This window comes from Manis javanica, chromosome 10 (genome assembly GCF_040802235.1).
Source record: "Manis javanica isolate MJ-LG chromosome 10, MJ_LKY, whole genome shotgun sequence".
Taxonomy (NCBI): Eukaryota; Metazoa; Chordata; class Mammalia; order Pholidota; family Manidae; genus Manis; species Manis javanica.
Window position 1 is genome coordinate 119,045,616 of NC_133165.1, and position 21,750 is coordinate 119,067,365.

Genomic DNA, 21,750 nt, shown 5'->3' on the forward strand with positions numbered 1-21,750 from the left:
ACTCCTTAAAGAAAACCACACAGCTCCTGCTCTGTGCAGAGAAGAGGGCTGCCCATCTCCCTGGCATCCTCAGCAAGTAACCAGGTCCTGTGCCCCTTTCCTGCCATGGCTTTCTGGTACAGATCACAGGCACATGGATTCATTGCACCTTTTAATGACTCGCTCAGTGCAGGATGCTGCGGAAGGCAGCCATGTGACGCTTCACGCTGTCTACAATCTGCTCAGCTGACTTGCCCCGGCCATAGTAGTCTGTGAAGAGACCATCAGGGCTGAGCAGGTAGATGGCGATGGAGTGGTCCACGATGTAATCCTGGTCCTCGTCCTTAGGGCCGGCGCTGTAGTACACGCGGTAGCTGTGGGTGGCCTGGGCCACCTGCTCCACAGAGCCCGTCAGGCCCAGCAGCCGCGGGTGGAAGTCCTGCACGTACCGGGCCATTGCTGTAACATCATCCCGCTCGGGGTCCACAGTGATGAAGATGGGCTGCACCAGGGGCAGGCCAGGCTCGGCCTCCAGCTGTCGCACCACCTGCGCCAGCTTCTCCAGCTCATCGGGGCAGATGTCGGGGCAGTGTGTGAAGCCGAAGTACATCAGCACCCACTGGCCTCGGAAGTCTGCTTTGCAGCGAGCCTGGCCCTGGTGGTCCAGCAGGCGGAAGTCCCCCTGGCCCACGGCTGCCTGGCGCAGGGCCTCTGTCCGCTCTCGCTGCTGCCGCTGTTCCTTCTCAGCCCTTGCTGCCAGCCAGGCACCACCGAGCCCAACCCCAAACAAGGCTGTGACCAGCACCCTAGTTCGCAGCTCAGGGCCCTGGGATTGGCCCCGCCTGCCTGTCTCTGGGCCCCACCCTGACATGGGCTGGTACCTCAGATGTAGGGCCTTGCCTCCCACGGTCCTAGGGAGGGCTGGGGCCTTGAGCTGAGGAAGCCTGGGCCAAGCTTTGGGTGCCTGAGCCAGCAGCATGGACCTGTTGCTCCTGGAAAAGAGCAAAGGTGTCAGGAACCAGAATGGCCTCTGCCTCTGGGTTGTCCCTATCACTCTGGAGAGAGGTGCCAGCCCCGTGCTCCGGCTCACAGCTGTCTACAGCTGTTTGCCTGGTCTCACCTGAACTCAGCTGCTTCACCTCTGAAACATCAAACTCCAGCTTAGACTTCAAGCGTCCATATCTGTACTCGTCCCACCCTGTACCTGAGCTGACTGGAAGCATTCCAAGTGCATGCTTTGGGTGCCTGAGCATGAGTGTTTGCAATAAACCCTGCTTCAGGAGGCTGGAGAGTCTGGCTTCAACCCCCAAAGGTCGTTTCCTTTGGCTCTTTTGCAGCCTACCAATCCCTCCCAGCAGAGGCCTATGGTTCCCCCACTGCCCTCACCATGTTCAGCAGAAACGCTGTGCCACCCACACACGTGTTCCCCCAGGGAAGGTAGGCAATCACCACTGGCGCTGCTCTACCCCTCCAGGCAGCCCCTTTCCGCTACCCACCCCTCGCCCTGGCTGAGAAATGAGATTCCTACTTGCCAGCCCCATCCTACACACTGTTCCCGAGAGCAACTGCCGTTTCCTGGCCCTACCATTGCTTTGTGACCTCTGTGCCTTTGTCACGGTGGCCTCGGGACGCTTCCTAGGTGGAGGTCTCAGGACTCCCCCTCACCTGTTACGCTGCTGCGGAAAGGACCCTCCCGAGAGCTGCTCAACGTCCAGGCGGTGCTTGGGCTCTGGGCAGGAAGACCTTGGGCGCGTCGCCTAGCCCCTCTCGCTTAGCTTCCTCCTTTACCAAGTGGCTCTGAGCAGCGCACCAGATGTGCTTGGCAGCGGAGGCAGCCTGTGGGTGCCTCCCGGACCCCTCCCGTCCAGGCGCCCTCGGAAACACGCCGCTGTCTGCCCAGCGGTAGTGTCAGAAAGCCGGACCCCGGCACAGGCCAGCACAGAGCAAGGCCTAGGCGTGGTGCTCAGGCTCCCCGGGCCCTGGCGTCCGTGCCGGGAGTCGAGGAAGCAGCACCAAAAACAGCTTAATGCGCGCAGGGTCGTGGGCCGCCGCGGCCGCTCCGGATGACACGGCGCAGGCGCCAACGGCGCCACGCATGCGCATACTGGCGCGGAGACAAGGGACGCCCGGCCGCGCGCGAAAGACGGCGGGCTCGCTGGCGGACACGTGCCTGGGGGTGGCACCTCCTCCCGCGGCTGCCCGCTGCCTCGTGGCTCCGCGGCGGTATTGTGGGTCCGAGAGCACCCGCCCTGCTGGCGGGCGGGGCTTAAGCGCAGCGGTGCGGCACCGCAGCCCGAGCCTAGACAGCGGATGACCGCATCTCGCAGGTGCCGCCCCGCAGGAGTTATGCGTGGCGGTCAGAGGGGCCGCGACCTGGCCCCAGGCCCGCCCCACTCCAACCTGCGGGGGTAAAGTTCAGTGCGGATCCCGCCCCGCAGGGCCTCAATCAACCCACGCGTCGTCTGGCTGCGGTCCCTGCTGCACTCTTGGGTGTCAGCTCCCCAGGAATGAGTCGGCCACGGAAAGTTTGGGGGTGGGTAGGAGAGACCTGAGGCAGACAGCGTGCCTGACCTCATCGGTGGGGGACAGGAAGACCTTGCACCTGGCCTGGGGCAGTGGGCCGTGAAAGTTTCCCCCAGACCCTAGGTCAGGTCAGCCTTGCTATGATAAGGTCACTGGGTGGAGCTTGAAGGAGGGAGGCCAGGTCCTGGCAGAGGCCGGGATGAGACAGGGCTGCCCACTGGACTGGGAGGCACATGGGGACCATGCGGCCCAAATTCTGAATGGGAGGGTGGGCCCACATGTCCACCCAACAGAGGCCATGGCCCCACGGCGACTCCTGCGGAGAGGCCACACAGTCTTGGGCCAGCGCCTGTGCCTGTGTCTTGTTAGGGAACACTGTGGCCCCTCTGAACTTCATGCTCACCACCAGAGTACCTTATTACTAAGGATGGAGGCTGTCGGGTGTAGAAGGGCTCAGGGCCTGGTGAGTTGTGCATCAGTCAGGTCACCCTCCGGAGCTGGTCAGGCATTCTGTGATGAGGGACAATGACCCGGGGGTGGGGTCAGATCAGTGGGGGAGGTTCCATGGGCTCCTGATGAGAAGACCCTGACTCTGCGATTGGAGGTCAGGGATCTTTAACATCCAAGAAATGGACCCTGGAGCGTGGGTTCAGTCACCTGTGATGAGTTGCAGGCTGTCCATGATAGCTGTCCCATCTCTGCTTTCATACAGGATGCCATCACTGGAGCAACAATACAGCTGCTCACCCACTCTAGCAGCCCCCACATCTGGCCAACCCCTGCATCAGGACCCCCACTGACCCTCAGCGGCCTCTGGTCAATGATCGACTCCATCACTGACCCTGACCAAGGACTCAACATGTTGTTTCGGCAAATGTGCAAAAACCATGACCAGTGATTTATGAATTCTGGTAAGTCCTAATTAATGACTGGTCTGACCCATCAGGGATGCTCTGATCAATGTCCTGTGGCCCACTAATGATTAATCAGAGGCCCATCAGTGATTTTGACCAAGTTCCTGTTAGTGACTCCAATCAAAGCTCCATTGATGACCTTGACCAAAGCCCAAGGACCATCAATGACCCATAGATAATTATGATCAATATCCTCATTGGTGACACTGGTGATCCCTCAGAGATTCTGGACAATGTTTCCAAAAGTAATCCAAATCAATGACCAATCAGTGGCCCTGTTCTGGGCTGTGGAGGATACGGAATCCAAGAAAAGATGGTTTACCCAAGGTCCCTTCCCCACCTTGGCACTGTGAGCCCAGCCCTCCTCTGCTGATCACCGGTGCCTGCTGGCAGGGGTGTGAGTGCTGACTGGCCATGCATACCACCCCACACTCACCCTCACCTGCCCTGGTTTACTGAGCAGTTGTAATGGGTGTCTAGCTGGTGGGGAGGGAATGAAAAATAATTGCCCTGGTTTGGGATGGCTGAGTCAGTGGGGAAGGAGGCCGGTACCCATTCCTGGGGGCACAAGTCTTGGTGTGTGTGTGTGTGGGGGGGGATACCCAGCTTTTCCCTTTGGAGTCCTATCTGGGGTAAACTGAGTAACTAGTTGCTGTTATGATGGGCTGATGGGGAAGGGGACCCAAGTTCTGTCCCGGGGGAAAAGAGGCCTGAGTCCTGCCTGTGGGGACTCTGGGCCAGGCTTGAGGCTAGGAACTGCCTGTGGGCTGATGGCTTTTTTGAGGTCAGAGGTTCCAGTCCAGAGAAAAGGTATCTTCTGACCTTGCAGCCACAGACAGATGGGGCAGGTGCTAGAACCAAGCTGACCTTGTCATTCACTACCCCTTGGAATATTTGTCCATGAACTGCTGGCACCAGGCCTCCGGTCACTCCAGCTGCTGCCAGGACTTGGCCAGGCTGAGGTCAGTGCCATGCACTCCTCCCAGATTCATGCCTCACAGTCTCATGGCCATGAGCACGGCGCCCAGGTGAGGTGTGGTGGTGTAGGCAGCACGAGGGGGTCGGTGGGTTATTCGGGGATCAAAGGTGCGCTGTGGCGTCCCCGAGGGCAGGCAGTCTCTGCGCCCACCCCACGCACCTGTTTGCGTGCTCTCCGGTCCCCCACAGCGCGCACCAAGCCCAGTGTCCTCTGCCCCCCCTCGCTTCAGGCACATCAGCTCCTAGAGCTGCCTGGGCTCCAGCAGGGATCAGAAGGGCTCGGCTCCTTCCCGCAGGGGCCCCCAGGCGCGACTGTCGCTCCCGGCGTGCGAGACACACCTGGGACCTGTGTCCGTGTGTCTGCAGCCCGGTGTGCTTGTCCCGCCCCTCTTCCCGTTTCTTGTGTCTGCTCCTCTCTCCCGAGTCTGTGCTGTCACCGTGCGTGTCTCCGCGTCCCGCCGCCGCGCAGCTCGGCCCCCACCCAGCCAGCCTGTGGCCGCTGACAACACTAAGCCCTCAGCGGCAAGAGGGGCGGGGTCTTGCGGACAGGTGGGACTCTGGGCCAATCGCCGCCGCAGGGAGACAGGACGAGCCTGCTCGCTTCTGTTCCAACCAATCACAACGGCCCGCGCGGACTTCTGAGACTCGGCCCCCGCGCTCCCGGCGGCGTCTCGTGGAGCCGTGGTGCCGCACCTCACTGCGCGTCAGCCCCGTGTGCGCCCGCCCCCCGCCGACCGCGAGCACAAACAGGCGGACACGCGGCTGGCTCCGGAAGCTTTAAGCAGACTCGCGTGGGGCTGTGCCCTCCTGGGCTCAGTCCATGTCAGTCACCGTCCGGGCCACGTAGTCCGAGTGCCGGATCCCGAAGGTCCAGCCGCGGGGCTTCCGGTGCTGCAGAGGAAGGACGCGTAGCTGACTCCAGCGGAGCCGGCTTCCCTTGGGACCTTGTCCCCAACCTCGGCCCTTGAACCTTCAGCCCCCCTGACCCTTGACCCTGGGCTGCAGACCACCTGGTCCACGCTGTAGGCTGCGGGCCCGGGGTTCTGGGCCTTGTCTTGGGGGAGCGAAGTCCGCGCCAGCATCGTAAACTGGGGGGCCCGAGACTTGTAGATGGCGGGGTTCACCACGTGGTAGGCGCAGGGACCCGGGGTCTGCGGGACGGTAGGAGGGACGCCTTGGTCGACCCCACTGCCCGCTGACCCCTGACTCCTACCCTGACCTTCCGCGGCCCGCCGGGCGGCCACCCCATCCCTGCAACCTTGCTGAGGTCCTCGAAGACGCTGCCCACTGCGCTGCGGCCGTAGAGGGAGTAAGTTGGAGCCGAGGCTTTCCCGACGACACGCGGGCCCAGGAGCGAGGGCACTGTGTAGGCCGCGGGACCTGTGGGGCGGCGAGCGGGGGTGGGCCTGGCCGGTCGCAGTGCGGGTGCTGGGTGGCCCCGGCGCCTGGAGGGCGGTTCCGGGCGGGGATAGGAGGGTCCGTGGGGCCTTTTTGGTCTCACCTGGGGTGTGCTTCTCCGTGTGGACGCCCCAGTTTCGGGGAGCGATGGTGTGCCGAGGCGCGCTCGGGTACGCCGCGTTCCCTGCTCGCTCCGGGAAGTACCGGCCTGCGGGGCGGACCGGGGGTGTGGGCCAGAGCCAGGCTGGGAACCCGGGATTAGGGGAAATCCGAGCCGTGGTCTGTCAGAGCCCTGCGGGGTTTGGGGTTCTTTTGAGATCCGGTTATGGGGGCGCCGAATCGTAGTGTTAGGGCCCCCGGGGGATCGGGGCTCAAGTAGGGGAGCCCGGGGGCCTCCCCGGAGAGGCTAGGCGTTGAGGCCGGGGCCCCGGGGGTCCTGACCCGGTCCGGGAGTGAGGAAGGGCGCTGCGTGGCGCGGGCGGCCGCAGATGGAGTAGGCTGGGGCGCCGTCTGGGCCGCGCACGGTCATGCGCGCGGGCACCAGGTGGCCAGGCCCCGGGCTGCACGGCGTCTGCTGCGTGGGGAGGCGTGTGCCGAAGGTGAAGGCGGGGGCGCGGGGCCGCGACGGGTCGTGCAGAGTGTAGCCTGCGATGGTCGCGGAGCGTCACCGCGGGCCGGCCTCTCCCGCCCCGGCACAGCCCGCTGCCCCGCGCCCGCCACGGGTACCGGTGTTCGGTGGTAGCTTGTACTTGGGTCCCGGGCCAGTGTAGAGCGCTGCGATGGGGCCGCGGGGCCGGTGCGGCCGCCAAGGGCCCACCCAGACGTCCGAGCCCATGGCACGTGGGGGCGCTTAGAGTCCGCTGCACCTGTTGATAGAGGTGGCCGCCAGCCCCGACCCGCGCCCGCTTGGCTCCAGCGCAGCGGACTCGGGGCGGGGCCTGTCCCGTATCCCGGGCGCCGGAAAAACAAACGGTAGCCTTCCTGGCTCTGGGAGGCGCGGAGCGGGGACCGAGCTTCAGGGTCAGTAGGGGCGGGCGCACCAAGTTAGGGTTCAGCACTGCGGGGATCGAATCCCCCGGGGTTCGGGGGTGCGGGGCGGGATATTTTAGGCGCATCGTGTGAGGACACCGGAGAGAGGGGGCCGCGTGGGAGACGCGGTTCCCGGAGGGGGCGGGGCCTGAAGATGCACTGACCCAGTCCTGTGGCTCCTGTGTCCGGAAGTCTAGGTGGGGTGCCCGGATTACCGACCCCGCCCGGCCCAATTTCCAGACCCCATTGTGTCCGTTCCCGCTTCCTGGCAACGGGCTAACTGTCCCTCCCCCCCAGCCTGGCTCCGCCCCTCCTGCTCCCAGCACCAGTGCTCCGGGCCTGGCCTCCTTGGAGTCCGTCGCGCTGGCGGGCAACCTGCAAGCCTGCAGCCCGGGCCACAGATCCAAACGCGGCCTCTCCCTTGCCCAGGACAGAAATGGACGGATCTGCAGACAAAAGTCGAGTATGAGAATAAAGATATTGAATATACATACTAAACTCAACTTAATTGCTTTGTGTAAAGTGAGAACTTTGCATCAATTTTAGTCCATGGAATATTTGCAAAAAAGTCATGTATGGGCCGCAAAAAACCCCGTGCAAGTTGAATAAAGGGATATAATAGGGCACATGACTTGATCACAGTCCAAGATAATTCTTAGTGTAAACATTAAATGGTTTTATTTTTAAAGAAACAAACTTAAATACTTAGAAATCAACAAATTCACTCTCATAAACCACCGGATCAAAGAGAAACTCAAATGTGAAGTTACAATTATATAGAAAACACTGTAAAGATAAATCCCTTCATGCTCAACTATATGACCTAGTTAAAGCTGTGTTCAGAGTAAAACATAGCCTTAAAATGACTTCATTATTGATGAAAAAAATGAAATAATTTTATTTTTGTTATCCTTTAGTAAACCTTGTATTCTGTATAGAAGTTAATTCAGAGAATGTTAGTTTTATATGCAGATGGTTTCAACTCACTACAAGCTTTCCCTGGGAGGGTAAGTGCCTCATGGTCGGGCATCATGAAGGGTCCTCAGAACTCAGGGCTGGGCAGTTAAGCAGATCTGAGATGGGCAATGACACCAAAGTAAGTGTAACCAGGAAGAAACAGAACTTGAGTCACTTCAATGTGACCATCTGGGGTTTCTACTTGCGTTTAAAATTTAGAACAGTGAAATAGGGAAAACTGCAAGGTGTAATATTTTTGTTTGGTGCAAACTTTATTTCACGTGTGACATTTTTCTGAAGTTGAGTATATTGTAAATTGGAAATTAAAGTTACTAACTGTAATTGATAATTAGAAGTAAACTATGAGCAAAAAGTTATTATTGGTGATTACTACTGAAAATCATGTTGGGCAACAGGGAGTGTTAACAAGGATCCTGTCTGGAATCAGACACACCATGTCCACCCGGCTGCACTGGGGGCCTCTGGGGTGGGCTGGGCTGTCGCTCGGTCTCCAGGGGCTCCCAGTGGCTGGCCATCCAGGGCCAGCATTTTAGTCAGGTTCAGGACTTGTGTCCCCAGGACTCTGCCTGGACTGTCGCCAGGTGCAGGAGTAGTGCTGGGGAAGGTCAGAGAAGGCGGAAACGGAGGAGCTCAGGAGAGTAGGGGGCAGGCCGGGACTCGATTTTGGGAGATGAGTGCAGTGAGGGTCACAGGGCTGGGTTCCTGGGCAGTGGGTGGCGACCCGATGTGGCTGGTCCTTGTTTGACGTTATTTCTTAGCCAGTGAATCATTTATTTCATGCCTCCCATGGGAATAGCTGAATCTCCACCCCCATCCCCGAGATTATAAAAATGGTGCATCCCGCTGAAAGGACAGCCAACCTGTGCAGGACACCCAGCCAGAAGCAGCACCCCCGGATGCGTGTCCTGTCCGGAGCGGGTTTGGCTCCCACGCCGGTCCTGCGTGAGTCCAGCCGCCCCACTCTCCCAGGCCTGCAGCTGTGCGCCTCCTCCCTGCATGACAACCCTGTTGGATGGGCTGATGTAATGGGATTTATTTAACTGATCCTCATTCATTCATTCACAGGTACTTAGGATGGCCCAGCATAAGACTGTGATCTTCACGCCTTTAATCAAGTATTTCTTTAGGATCAACCTCCCAATGTGGAATTCAGGGTCTGCGGTTAACCACCGCGGGGCATGTGCTGCTTTACTGCCCCACCCCTACCGCCATCGAAGGGCAATGTCCTTAGAATGTTGCCCAGAAGGGAACTATGTCTCCTTTGCCAACTGCTGTGTCCTATTCCGTCATGAATATTTAAGGAGTGAATAGTGAAGTTTATTTTCCTTTCTCCAATGGATTTCTTTTTCTTTCTTTCCAGTGAATTTTGAGTGTTTCTGTACACCCCAGCCAGTGAAAATTAAGGTCAACCTTTGATAATAATAGCCAAATGATATTTATAGAGCATGTGTTGTATCAAGCACTATTCTGAATACTAATTTATTGAAATTATTTCATTTAATCCTAACAGCAAAGTACTAAAGTGCTCTTACTTATTCCAGTTTTACAGACAAGGGAACAGAGGCATAAAGGTCTGCAGGCCTAGAAAGTGGTGGGACCGAGATTCAGATCCGCAGCGTCCGGCTCACACACCCTAGGCCCTGGAGAGTCGTGCTGCCAACCTGGCATGAAATGAAGGCCTTGTTCTGTTGAGACTGCTTTCCATTGGCTCTTAGGAAGAATGAACACATTTCATATATTTATCGGCCACAGGACTTTTGGTGAACTACCCGTTGATGTGTTTTTGCCAATTTTTCTATTGGCTTTTTGGTATTTTCCTTATTGATTGGTAATACATTTGTCTGTCATGTACATTAACTTTTTTGGATCGTATGTCCTCCGGATTTATTTTTCTTTTTACTCTGTTATTGGTAATCTTTTTTTGTACAAAATAATTACACTTTTTAATAGTCTAATATGCCATACTTTTCCATCTGGGCTTCTAGCTTTCTGGTACAATAGCCTGATACTAGAATACCATTCTCCTATTTTTTATTTCTAGCATACACACACTCACATACACCTCTACCTATGATTTCAAAGTTTTCATCATTTGGAATTTATTATTGTGTATAGTATGAAGGAAAAATGCACCTTTACTCTTTCCTCCTCTAATGCCATTAATTTAAAGACGTCATTTCCCCAGTTATTTTAAATGCTATCTTTGTCACATACTAAGCACCATAAATTTGTTTCTGGACTCTCAACTCGTGTCTGTCTGTCTGTTCTTGCACCAGTGTCCTAATGTCTCATCGTGGCTTTGTAGTATCTTTGGTTTCTGACGGGGCACATGCCCTTCTCTTCTGGCTTCCTCTCCAGCAATTACTTGGATAATTTTACACGATTTTTTTTCTAGGTGAATTTCTGAGTCAGTTGAAATCGATTGGAATTGCAACGATTGTATAGGTTAATTTGGGGAAGATTAGCTAGTTTATAGTTTTGAGTTTACCGTTTAGGAACAGGTAGGTTATATTTCTCTAGGTCCAGGCAGGATCTATTGTGACTTGGACAAAAGCAGTCATGGTAGAGAGAGAGGAGGGTGGTTGGAGATACATTCTGGAGGTAAAACTGACTTGCTTTGGTGATATGTTGGATATAAGGGATGAGGAGGAGGCGGGAATCATCTTTTGCTTTTGGTTTGATTCCAAATCAAATTCCCATTTCTTTGCTCTGGACTGGTATCGGAGCTGGACCCTGTGGGCACATACCCTTTGCCAGCTGAAACCATGCCAGGCCCTGCCCAGAGAGGGTGCCGGAGGGACACTTCGAGGACAAGCCTGGGAAGGGGCTTAGGGGCCGCTGTCAGTGGGGCGGCCCGGACTTCGTGCGGGTGGCTGGGAGCTGTCAGCACAGTGGCCCCTGTGGGCCAGCAGTACCCTGCCTGTGCCCCCTGGCGAGTTCTTCTGCCATGTGGTGGCCGCTCCTCCACACCAGCTGACTCTCCCCTTCTTTCTCCACCAGCAGCAGCTGCCTCGCCCTTGTGGCAGGTGCTGGGGCTTGGTTCTCCTCCGTGCCTTTGCTGCTTCCCTGTCCCTTGGAGTTCTCTTTCACCCAGTTCAGTGGATAACCTCCTTTTACTAGTCAACAATTCTTCATGTTATTTTTTTCCTGTTCAAATTAGTGGTGTGGTTTTTAGTTCTCTGATTAGAACCTGATTCATAGGCAGGAACAGAGATCCCACTTACTGAGGTGAAGATGGTAGGGAGTGGGGCGGTTCTGGTGGGTGTATTGACCCGCGTACAGAAGACAGAAACCATCCGCAAGTGTTTCAGGCAGAGGTGAGTTTGTTACAGGGAATATTACAAAATCAGTGGTGTAGGAACTGAGAGGTGGCCCTTGGAACTATTGTTTAGGAGAAGACTAGTGTAGTTGTGACTGTGGGAGCAGACACCTGGGGTCCTGCACATCCCTCTGTCTACGCTTCACCCTCTCAGCAGCCCCGGCAGAGGGGTCACAGGCAGGTGCAGCCTCCTGTGCCTCAAGGGGGTGCACTTAGCTCACGACCCCACCCAGAAGCCTGGCTGCAAGGGAGTCTGGAAAATGTGGTTTTTAGCTTTTCAGTTCTACAATGCAGGGAAACAAACAGAAGCAGACGATGAAATGGAAGCTGAGTGCAGTCGACATACCCACAGCAGATGGGAAATCAGAGGTCCAGATGTGAGCGGAAGATCTATGCCTATTGCTCACTAAGCAAAGACATTAAGCGGGTAGACACTGGGCCTGGGGCTCACTGGAAAGTTTGGGGCTGGAGATGGACCCAGGCGACATCAGCAAGCCAGGGGAATGGTTGGGTCACTTAGAGCCAGGTCACTGTGTCCAGCCACCCTCACTCATATGAATAACGTTTTATTGGAACACAGCCGCATCTTTTCGTTCCTTTTTTTATGGCCTCTTTTCATGCTACGATGGCAGAGTCGAACAGTCGCAACAGAGAGCATATGACCTGCAAAGGCAGAAATAGTCATTATCTGACTCTACAAAAAAAACCTTTGTTGACCCCTGATTTCAAGTGGATGTGGATAAAGCACAGAACTCTCAGGCCACAGCAACAGGCCTGGGTGGGAAATTTGGCAGAGATGACCACTCCGATGTCTAAATCATACAGCACTTGGTCTTCTGGGCTCAGCAGTAAGGCTACATCTCAATAACTATTTCATGAGCCATCAGGCAGGATGTTCGGTGAGGACAGCTTCTCAAGGTTCTGTAGTCTGCATGGTGGATGGTTATGTTGGCCAAATAATATTCTGCCATGCACAGTGAATCCCATCAGACTGCACGAAGACCATTACTGTGACACCCACAGAGTCACCTCATGTGGCTGTTTGCAAGGAACATCACTTACATCTGTATCCATGTTCTTTAAGCAACTTCTTTTTATGTCACCAGGGTCACCTTGCTGCCCTGCCCACAAGGTCACACATGTAGCATTGATTGTATGGAATTGCAACCACGTGACCGGGACTAGACAATGGTCATGTGTCTTCTGCAAGGCTTGGGAGGCACCAAGCTCAAGCAGGCCAGGCCAGGCCCACAATAGGCACAAGGACATTTTCTAAGAAGAGGAGGAGCCAGCAACCAGCCAGGCCAAAGAAAAGCCAAGAGAAATGGCACAAGGAGAGCTGAGATGGAGAGTGTTTCAAGAAGGCTGCAGTGGCCATCTGCCCAGTGTTACAGAGAAATCAAGGAAGGCCCGTGTCTTGAAGATAATGAAATGCAAACAGCTAAATTCCTGAATTAAAAAATGACAGGAAAACATAAGACAAGTGTGCCCATGCACACTCTAAAACAATACCTCCCAAAAACAACTTCTGAAATTATCTAATGTGGTATATGCACATTTAAATAATAATAGGCAAGTTTTGAACTTTCAGTTTCTGAACTACAGCAGAGAACGCGGTTGTGGCTGAAACTTTCAATGGCTGGTATCCTGAAAGCCCAAGTACAAGAAATCTCTCAGAGCACAGAGAAAAAAACAGAACTGGAAATCATGAGGGAAAAAAAAGATAAAACAACTTGGAGGAGAAGCACAGGAGATAAAACTGGCCGAAGACAGGGAGATGCTCCCGAAGGAGCAGAGGGAGTGCTTGGGTCAGCGCTGAAGGGCAGGCTTCCCAGCCGGACCGACTTGCTTCGTTAAGTGGAGGGCTCACTGAATCCCAGTGGAGGGCTCACTTAGCCTGCTAAGAACAGACAATTATTTAATTCTTTTTTTTTAAATTTATTGAGGACTTTATTTGTGCCAGGTGCTATTCTATTCCCACGGGCTGGGAAAATAACAGTGCCTGAAAGAGTCCATCCCCCAACAATCTCACATTTTAATGTGGGAAGGCTGGAAATTAATATATGTATATGGAAATATTAATAAATATAATGGGAAGTTCTTGGTTTCTTTGAATGCCAACTATATAATATATACTGAATACTGAATAATTCATCCATATTATCGTGTCCTCCCCATACCCCATAGCAGTCACTGCCCATCAGTGTAGTAAGAAGCCACAGTCACTATTTGCCTTCTCTGTGCTACACTGTCCTCCCTGTGACCCCCCACACCATGTGTGCCAATCATAATGCCCCTCAATCCCCTTCGCCCTCCCTCCCCACCTGCCCTCCCACACCCCTCCCCTTTGGTACCCTCTAGTCCCTTCTTGGAGTCTGTGAGTCTGCTGCTGTTTTGTTCCTTCAGTTTTTCTTTGTTCTTATGCTCCACAGATGAGTGAAATCATTTGGTACTTGTGTTTCTCTGCCTGCCTTATTTCACTGAGCATAACACCCTCCAGCTCCATCCATGTTGTTGCGAATGGTAGGATTTGTTTCCTTCTTATGGCTGAATAATATTCCATTGTGTATATGTACCACATCTTCTTTATCCATTCATCTACTGATGGACCCTTAGGTTGCTTCCATTTCTTGTCTATTGTAAATAGTGCTGCAATAAACACAGGGGTGCATCTGTCTTTTTCAAACTGGGCTGCTGCATTCTTAGGGTAAATTCCTAGGAGTGGAATTCCTGGGTCAAATGGTAAGTCTGTTTTGAGCATTTTGATGAACCTCCATACTGCTTTCCACAATGGTTGAACTAATTTACATTCCCACCAGCAGTGTAGGAGGGTTCCCCTTTCTCCACAACCTTGCCAACATTTGTTGTTGTTTGTCTTTTGGATGGTGGGGATCCTTACTGGTGTGAGGTGATATCTCATTGTGGTTTTAATTTGCATTTCTCTGATGATTAGCGATGTGGAGCATCTTTTCATGTGTCTGTTGGCCATCTGAATTTCTTCTTTGGAGAACTGCCTGCTCAGCTTCTCTGCCCATTTTTTAATTGGATTATTTGTTTTTTGTTTGTTGAGGTGCGCGAGCTCTTTATATATTTTGGATGTCTAGCCTTTATCAGATATATCATTTATGAATATATTCTCCCATGCTGCAGGATGCCCTTTTGTTCTATTGATGGTGTCCTTTGCTGTACAGAAGCTTTTCAGCTTGATATAGTCCCACTTGTTCATTTTTGCTTTTGTTTCCCTTGCCCGGGGAGATATATTCATGAAGAAGTCGCTAATGTTTATGTCCAAGAGATTTTTGCCTATGTTTTTTCTAAGAGTTTTATGGTTTCATGACTTACATTCAGGTCTTTGATCCATTTTGAATTTACTTTTGTGTATGGGGTTAGACAATAATCCAGTTTCATTCTCCTACATGCAGCTGTCCAGTTTTGCCAACACCAGCTGTTGAAGATGCTGTCCTTTCCCCGTTGTATGTCCATGGCTCCTGTATCGTATAGTAATTGACCAAATATGTTTGGGTTAATGTCTGGACTCTCTGTTCTGTTCCACTGGTCTGTGGCTCTGTTCTTGTGCAGTACCAAATTGTCTTGATTACTGTGGCTTTGTAGTAGAGCTTGAAGTCAGGGAATGTAATCCACCCAGCTTTATTCTTCCTCCTCAGGATTGCTTTGGCTATTTGGGGTCTTTTGTGGTTCCATATGAATTTTAGAACTATTTTCTCTAGTTCATTGAAGAATGCCATTGGTATTTTGATAGGAATTGCTAATTTGTCCTTATTTTAAAATTTTATCTTATGCCTCTTCTATTAAAAGACTTTCCATTAATGTTTATATTAAACTTCACAGCCACATTATCAATAATTCTTTCAATATCACTTTTTAAAATCATGTGCATGTTTTTATCACTCTCATATTGTTGAATGTGTACGTGTTTTAATTTTTTCCATTATAAATCATATTATATTGTTTCTCTTTTTTAAAATGACTTCTTTCCTCCCCCTATCAGATGAATTCCTTAAGAGGCATTTCCTGTTGTGTGTAATTATTAAATCAGGGATTTATATTTTATAAGCCTTAAACATTGTTCTAGATCTATTTGTACATCCATATATACTTTCAACATAAATAAAATTATATAATATCATGTCATTTGTTTTTTGTGTCATTTCTGATCAGGCATTATTTCTTGCTTTAAAAAGGCCCAGTAATAAAGAAACCCTACATCTGATGGTGTTTGCTGCTCTCCACCATTTTATATGTATTAGCTACCCATTTGTATTTAGCTCTCTGTTTGGAATTATGTCATCATTTCACTGTGCTTTTCCTCCACTAAATGTTTCATAAAGGACACAGTGGTGGCTAGGTCCAGCTTTGTTTGAGCTCAGGGACCAGAAAATGGTGGAATTTTCTTCTAGTGGGTGCTGCAGTGGGTCAGCTCACGTGTAGATGCATTTCCCCACCACCAGGGCCCCGGGGTGGGTGCTGACGGTTGCTGGTGGGCAGGAGACTGCCTCCATTCCTTTTGTGCATCCCTTGAGGAAACAGGAACCTCAGGTAGGTACACGGCACACACCCCCCTCTAGTCCTTGTCCAGACAGGATTCCTGCCTTACAAGCCAGAGGAGCTGTTAAAGGTCCGATCTTTCCAGGACCCATTTCCTCAATTTTCATTTTTTACCTTGGTGGTAATTTGTGATATCTATGCTATCACAGCACAACTAGAACAATTGTTCGTGTTTCATAATTTGAAGTTGTGTCACCTTTTCAGCAGTACCACATTTTTACTCTCTGGGAAGTTAGGAAGGCAAATCTCCCATAATTTAAGGAGGTAACATGTCCTCAGTCACCTTCCCAATAGGAAATTTCTCCTTGCAGGGCAGAGTTTTGCCCTTGAGCTAGATTTTGACAAAGGGAGGTGTTTTCTTTCCACAGAGAAAGTGACTAGACCCTTGGTCACTGTGTGTCTCCAGGACCCACATGGTGTTCAGCGCCTTGTAAAACTGGTTGGGATTATTTCCTAGGCTAGGTCCCTCTCCATGGTGGCACCTGAGCATCACTTGGTAGACACTTCTCTTCTCTGACAGCAGCCTGGGGCTCACACTGACCACAAGGATCTTTAGGAACTGAGTGGCGACACCAGGGTGGGTACCCTGTGGTCTGCAGGGAGGTGCAGGTGGAGGGGGTCATCTCCATCCTCTCAAGGTCTTTGGACCCCAGACTTAACCAAGAGACAGAGACTGAGAGCAGGACGGAGAATAAGGCAGTGTCTGGGAAGCCCGCCCCCAACTTCAGGGCCACCTTAAAGCACGGGCCCACCTTCTGCCTCTCCTGTCATCTAATATGTCAGGGGAGGAGGGCTGGGAGACGGCCAGGTGGGTGACATAGCCCGAGGCCCAGCACAGCCCAGGCCGAGTGCCAGCTCACGTCCTGGCCATGTCCTTGCTGCCCAACTCGGGAAGAGGCAGCGGAAGAGGAACAAGCATGTGCTGTGGGGCCCTGCCTTCGTCCTGGGGATCCAGGGTCTTCTCACGTCCAGGTCCCCCCTGGCACCCGTCCCGAGAATCACTCCTGAGATCAGCTTAAGTGAGAAGCCAACAGAGGAGACGAGACTCCTGCCTGAGGAACCAGGTACTGAGGGGAAGTGTGCCAGGCCTGTGGGCGCCCGAGTCCTGGCGAGGAGGTGGGGGACTGCAGTGGTTCGGCAAGGACGAGGGAGGGCTGTGGACTGAGAGGGGACAGGCCAGAGGAGGGTTTCTAGATCCTGGGGGCTGGCTGCCGTGGTGACAGGAGCAGGGGCACGAGCCTGGTGAGAACAGCATCTGGGCCGCCAGGACGGTACAGAGGGCACAGGGAAGGCTCAGGAGAACTGCAAGAGCAGGTGGGTTATGATGACCTGGGCCAATAAAGGAGACACAACTTTTGGATTTTCTTTATTTTGTTCATCTTTTCTCTTGACAGCCTAGAAAATTCCTTTTGAAAACTCTATCCATCTCCGCTGAACTCAGGGTAAGGGAAGTCTAGAGGCTGCTGGCGGAGGAGGTGAGGGGGCTTCCGCCTTGGCGCACCCCCGTGTATCCTGTGGGAGAAGAGCACAAGCCTCACTTCACACCTGCTGTGACAGGAGGTGGTGCCTGTCAGAGGTCCCGTCTCTGTGCTGGACATGCTCGGTGTCAGGACCCCCCCCCCACTATCTCCCTCCTCAGCTGCAGCTGGCACCCCAGGGTGTGCCCAGGCCCCCGTGCAGGCCCACAGTGGAGCCGCCTCTCAGGTTTCTGGTAATTTCATCGGGTTGCATTGTGTTGCTAAGGTCATAGATAACATCTCCCTTGGGCACCTCATCTCTGTCAGAGCCCCTTGAGGCTGGATGCTGGCTCAGAGGAGGGGCCCTGGGTATGGGATGAGTTCAGGAGTGTGAGGGTCTGTTAGGCAGAAGTGGGTTGGCTGGGATACAGGCATGATGTTGAAATCTGCCATTTGCCACTGGAATCCATGGAAAAGGAGAAGGAGCAGGAACTGAGGGGACCTGAGATGCCCCTGGGCTCCTGGCCGGTCACGGGTCATGTCCCCTGAGAGCTCCCGCTGGGTCCTGCTGACAAACCCTGGTCCCAGCGTGGCCACAGACCCACCCCTGCCCCGTCAGGCTGAGCCACTGACCCCCAGCGCATGTCCACCTTAACTGGGCAGCCCTGTGGGTGGAGCGTGCGGCTGATGCCCTCGGCACCCACACAGGCCAGGCCAGGCTGAGTGCAGGACTGGCTTACACGCGGCACGTACAGCTTCCAGCCTGCTGTCCCGGCTCTTCCCGCTGGGTGTGCAGCCCAGCAGTATGATCCAGGGCGCCTCGGAGCCTGCCGGCCCTGGCTGGGCCTGGGGCTGGGGTGGGGACGGTGACGGCGACGGCGACGGGGATGGCGCTGGGCTGGCCCTGCTGGCACTGGCTGTGGTGGCTGTCACTGCCCTGGTCTTGCACTGGCTTGGCTCTGGGCAGGAGCAGGAGGCGGCAGGACTGGCACCCATAGCCCCCGGACAGGCAGGAGGAGCTGGGCCAGCCCTGCCCCCAAAGGCCAAGGTCAGTGGTGGCATCAAGGGACACAGCTCAGGGCTGGGGAAGCCAGACCCTCCGGGATGCAGCCAGGGGGGCCCAATGGCAGCCGGGGCCCAGCATCTGGAGCCCCCAAGAGGTAGAGGTCTGGCTGCTACAGTCACATCTCGGCTCAAGACACCTGGCAGGGTGGCCGGGGGCCAGGGGTTGGGGCAGCAGCATGATAGTGCTGCCCCGGAAACCCTCCGGGCTAAGGGAAGGGGTACCCTCCTGGGTAGGAGCCAAGCAGGGGGTATATCTGCCCCTCTCTTGATACACTTCACGCCTCGGAGTCCCGGCAGAGAAATAGAGGAGCGGGTGGAGGCAGGAGAGCTCCGAGCAAAGGTGCCAGGTGACCAGGCCCCGGTCCATGCCAAGGAACAGGACACCACCCCCTGGCACCAAGGTGTGAGGTCACCTGGCTCCCTGGGGAGAGGCCCAGGCAGCCAACGGAGGCAGGTGGGCAACAGCTCAGGAGATAGAACCTACCACTCCCCGAAGCAGGACCCCCTGCGCCTGGGCACTGTGGTGAGCGTGTGGGACACTGTGGATGCAGCCAGCAGCCTCTCCACGGGCGTCCAGAGGCCCCCCTCCCCCCAGGTGCTGCCCCCATCACACATGCTGGCTGGGCCGCTGATGGATGGCTCAGAGCGGGGCAGTGGGAAGGAGAGCCCCCAGCCAGCCCCAGTCCTGATTCTGGGCTCAGGGGCTGAAGCTGGTGAGAGCAGAGAGGCTGGGCCCTGGGCCCCCCCGGAGTCTAAGGGATCCCCAGCCCCCATGGAAGGCGGGCCCTGGGCAGGGAGGGAGGTCGTTGTCACTAGGAGCTTCAGACAGGCCCCAGGCTCCATGGGCTCATGGCCAGAGGGGCTGCAGTGGGGATGGCCACTCTTATCCCAAGGTCAGGGGACGACAGAGGCCTGCCATTTGGGAAAGGCTGGATCTCGCAGCTCTGGGAACCACTCTTCCTTCAGCTCAGGGCTGGGAGGGGCAGAGAAGGAACAGGGCCACAGCAGCAGAGAAGGGGGAGCGTCCTGGCAAGGCCAGAAGGAGCAGGGCCGTGGGCAGGGGGCTGGCAGTCTGGACAGAGGGGAGCTAGACACAGACATCTGCAGGGGTGACCCTTCCCCAAGTCCCTCAGCCCCACCCCGAATATGTGTCCCTAACCCCCCCCCACGCTCAGCTCCTCCGCCCTCAGCACGTCCCCACCCAGGCCCCTCACCTGCCCCCACTCTTCCCACCTCTTCTCCTTCAGACTCTTTGCCCTTCAGAGTTAGCCAGGGTCCTGCTGGGGATGACTGTCTCAAAGACGTGCCAGCTCTGACCGCAGCCCCAGCCCCAGCCCCTGACCCATCTCCAGCTTCTGCCCCAGTTACAGCCCCCGCCCCCACTAGCGGGCCAGGGCTTACATCTCACGAGCCCAGTGGGGCTCTCTTCGAGGGTAAGCAGGGAGGGCAGATCTCAACTAGCTGGGAAAACCTTATTTCCATGGTTCTTAGGAGTCACCCCTTCCCCAGGCAAGAGGGCCCCCAGGGGAGGGCCCCAAGCACAGCTCCAGGGAGCCCTAGAGACCCCAGCACCTTCGCGCTCTCTGAAAACAGAGAGTCTGGTGCTCTGCCTGAAGGGGCTGTGTTCAGCCTCAAGGACAGTCACAGCTCGGCCAGAATGGTCCCGGGGACAGGCACGGGGGGCCTGGCTGAGGCTGGATGTCAGCCACAGCAGAAGAAGACCCCCAGCGCTTCCACCCCAGGCCTGCCCACAGGCCCAAGAGGAGACGGAGACGAGGACAGACATCCGGCCTTCCTGCTGCCCCGAGCTGCCATGCCCAGGGCCCCGTCACTGCCCGCTGAGCCCGCGCAGCCTGGCCCTGCACCCTCCCCGACTGCGAGGCCGGAGGTGCAGCCTGTCCCCCGGCCACGGAAGCACAGCCTGTGCAGAATAGCCGAGAACTCTGAGTGGGAGGTCAGCCAGGCTGCCCCAAGGCAGCACCAGGGGGAGACAACAGCCGAGAGGCCCAGCTCTGCAGGCAGCCGGGGGGATCTCACGGAGAAGCAGAAAGAGACCCAACAACTCATGGTGTTTCTGCAGAGGCCCCGGAGCTGGGGAGTGGTGGCGGGGCCCAGCAAGCCCAGCCCCACAGGCCAGGAGACGGCTCCAGGAGTCGCTCTGCAGCGGCGGCTGGACCTGGGCAGCTGCCTGGACATTCTGGCCTTTGCCCGGCAGCACGGGGAGCCCTGCCTGGCCCAGAAGGCCTGTGCGCTGATGAGTGACAATCTGCTGCGCGTGCTGGGAGACCCGAGCCTCTACCGGCAGCTGAGTGGGGCTGACCGGGAGCGCATCCTGAGCCTTCGGACCGGCCGGGGCCAGGCGGTGCTGGGGGTCCTGGTGCTGCCCAGCCTTTACCAGATGAACCGCTCCGGGCCCACAGGGGGCGCTCCTGGGGAGGGGGCTCCTGTGGCGGGGCCTGCACCCCTACCTCCTCGCTCACACGTGCACGTGTTCAACCCCCGAGAGAACACATGGCAGCACCTGACTGAGGTGCCCGAGGAGGCTCCGCTGCGGGGCTGTGGCCTCTGCACCATGCACAACTACCTGTTCCTGGCGGGGGGCGTCCGGGGCTCTGGTGCCAAGGCCACCTGCTCCAATGAGGTCTTCTGCTACAACCCTCTGACTAACATCTGGAGCCAGATGCGGCCCATGCAGCAGGCCCGCGCCCAGCTTAAACTGGTGGCCCTGGACGGGTTGCTCTACGCCATCGGGGGCGAGTGCCTATACAGCATGGAGCGCTATGACCCGCGTACAGATGCCTGGACCTCACGCGCACCCCTCCCTGCAGGCACCTTCCCTGTGGCACACGAAGCTGTGGCCTGCCGTGGGGACATCTATGTCACCGGGGGCCACCTCTTCTGCCGCTTGCTCAGGTACAGCCCTGTGAAGGACACATGGGATGAATGCACCTACAGTGCCAGCCACCGGCGCTCCAGTGACATGGTGGCACTGGGGGGCTTCCTGTACCGCTTCGACCTGCTGCGGGGTGTGGGTGCCGCAGTGATGCGCTACAACACGGTGACTGGGTCCTGGAGCCGAGCCGCCCCCCTTCCACTGCCCGACCCAGCCCCACTCCGCTGCGCCGTGTTGGATGACACCATTTACTGCCTCAGCCACCAGGTCACCGCCACCCTCACGGTCTCTGAGGGGACTGCTCAGTTCCAGGCCAAGGGGCTGCAGCCCTTTCCCCTGGGGAACAAGGGAGTCCTCTGCCCGTTCATCCTGACACTGCCCCCCGCAGACCCGGTTCAGACTGCCATCTGAGCTGCTGCTCTCCATGGAGACCCTGGGGCCAGAGGCAGGGGCAGGTGGGGCACAGGGAGGTGGCTGGGGTCCAGAACTTCGGGTTCTTGATTCTGGGACATCTTTCTTTTTCTGTTCTAATAAGCTTCATGATTTCCCCAGCCAACCCGCTCCTGCTCCCCTCCAAGCGCAGGCTCCCTGCACTTGTGAGCTGGTCTCCGTCATCCGGCACCTCTCACCCTCACACCACGCCCATGCTAT

At 55.6% G+C, this 21,750-nt stretch overlaps 4 protein-coding genes and 1 long non-coding RNA gene across 10 annotated transcripts; 3 read left to right on the forward strand and 2 right to left on the reverse strand.

The window, feature by feature from the left end:
- Positions 1–138: 138 nt before the first annotated feature.
- On the reverse strand, positions 139–2,973 carry SCO2 (synthesis of cytochrome C oxidase 2). The gene is made up of 2 exons (XM_017658046.3): positions 1,645–2,973; positions 139–971 (listed from the first exon to the last, which is right to left on the reverse strand). Exon 2 carries the CDS (start codon positions 956–958, stop codon positions 164–166), a length of 795 nt encoding a protein of 264 aa, XP_017513535.1. The 5' UTR covers positions 959–971; positions 1,645–2,973; the 3' UTR covers positions 139–163.
- Positions 2,974–5,157: 2,184 nt separating this feature from the next.
- CIMAP1B (ciliary microtubule associated protein 1B) lies at positions 5,158–8,158 on the reverse strand. Of its 6 annotated transcripts, XM_073214118.1 has the most exons (8): positions 7,809–7,856; positions 6,986–7,267; positions 6,519–6,658; positions 6,234–6,437; positions 5,896–6,000; positions 5,653–5,774; positions 5,405–5,545; positions 5,158–5,285 (listed from the first exon to the last, which is right to left on the reverse strand). In XM_073214118.1, exons 1-8 carry the CDS (start codon positions 7,839–7,841, stop codon positions 5,218–5,220), a joined length of 1,095 nt encoding a protein of 364 aa, XP_073070219.1. In that variant the 5' UTR covers positions 7,842–7,856; the 3' UTR covers positions 5,158–5,217. The 6 variants fall into 6 exon arrangements, with proteins under 6 accessions (XP_073070219.1, XP_073070218.1, XP_036862568.2 ...); XM_073214117.1 differs by having other exon boundaries at positions 6,519–7,267; positions 7,809–8,158; XM_037006673.2 differs by lacking the exons at positions 6,986–7,267; positions 7,809–7,856 and having other exon boundaries at positions 6,234–6,366; positions 6,519–6,825.
- On the forward strand, positions 5,509–10,045 carry LOC118970271 (uncharacterized). The gene is made up of 3 exons (XR_005058117.2): positions 5,509–5,703; positions 7,119–7,284; positions 9,341–10,045. It is a non-coding gene; the product is annotated as an uncharacterized lncRNA (long non-coding RNA).
- A 7,634-nt stretch (positions 10,046–17,679) lies between these two features.
- Positions 17,680–19,522, forward strand: LOC108389518 (uncharacterized). Its single transcript, XM_073214324.1, has 3 exons — positions 17,680–17,755; positions 17,897–18,985; positions 19,470–19,522. Exons 1-3 carry the CDS (start codon positions 17,680–17,682, stop codon positions 19,520–19,522), a joined length of 1,218 nt encoding a protein of 405 aa, XP_073070425.1.
- A 149-nt stretch (positions 19,523–19,671) lies between these two features.
- LOC140843834 (kelch domain-containing protein 7B-like) lies at positions 19,672–21,710 on the forward strand. The gene has a single exon (XM_073214244.1). The coding sequence runs from the start codon at positions 19,687–19,689 to the stop codon at positions 21,508–21,510; it is 1,824 nt and encodes a 607-aa protein (XP_073070345.1). The 5' UTR covers positions 19,672–19,686; the 3' UTR covers positions 21,511–21,710.
- The last annotated feature ends 40 nt before the right edge of the window (positions 21,711–21,750 follow it).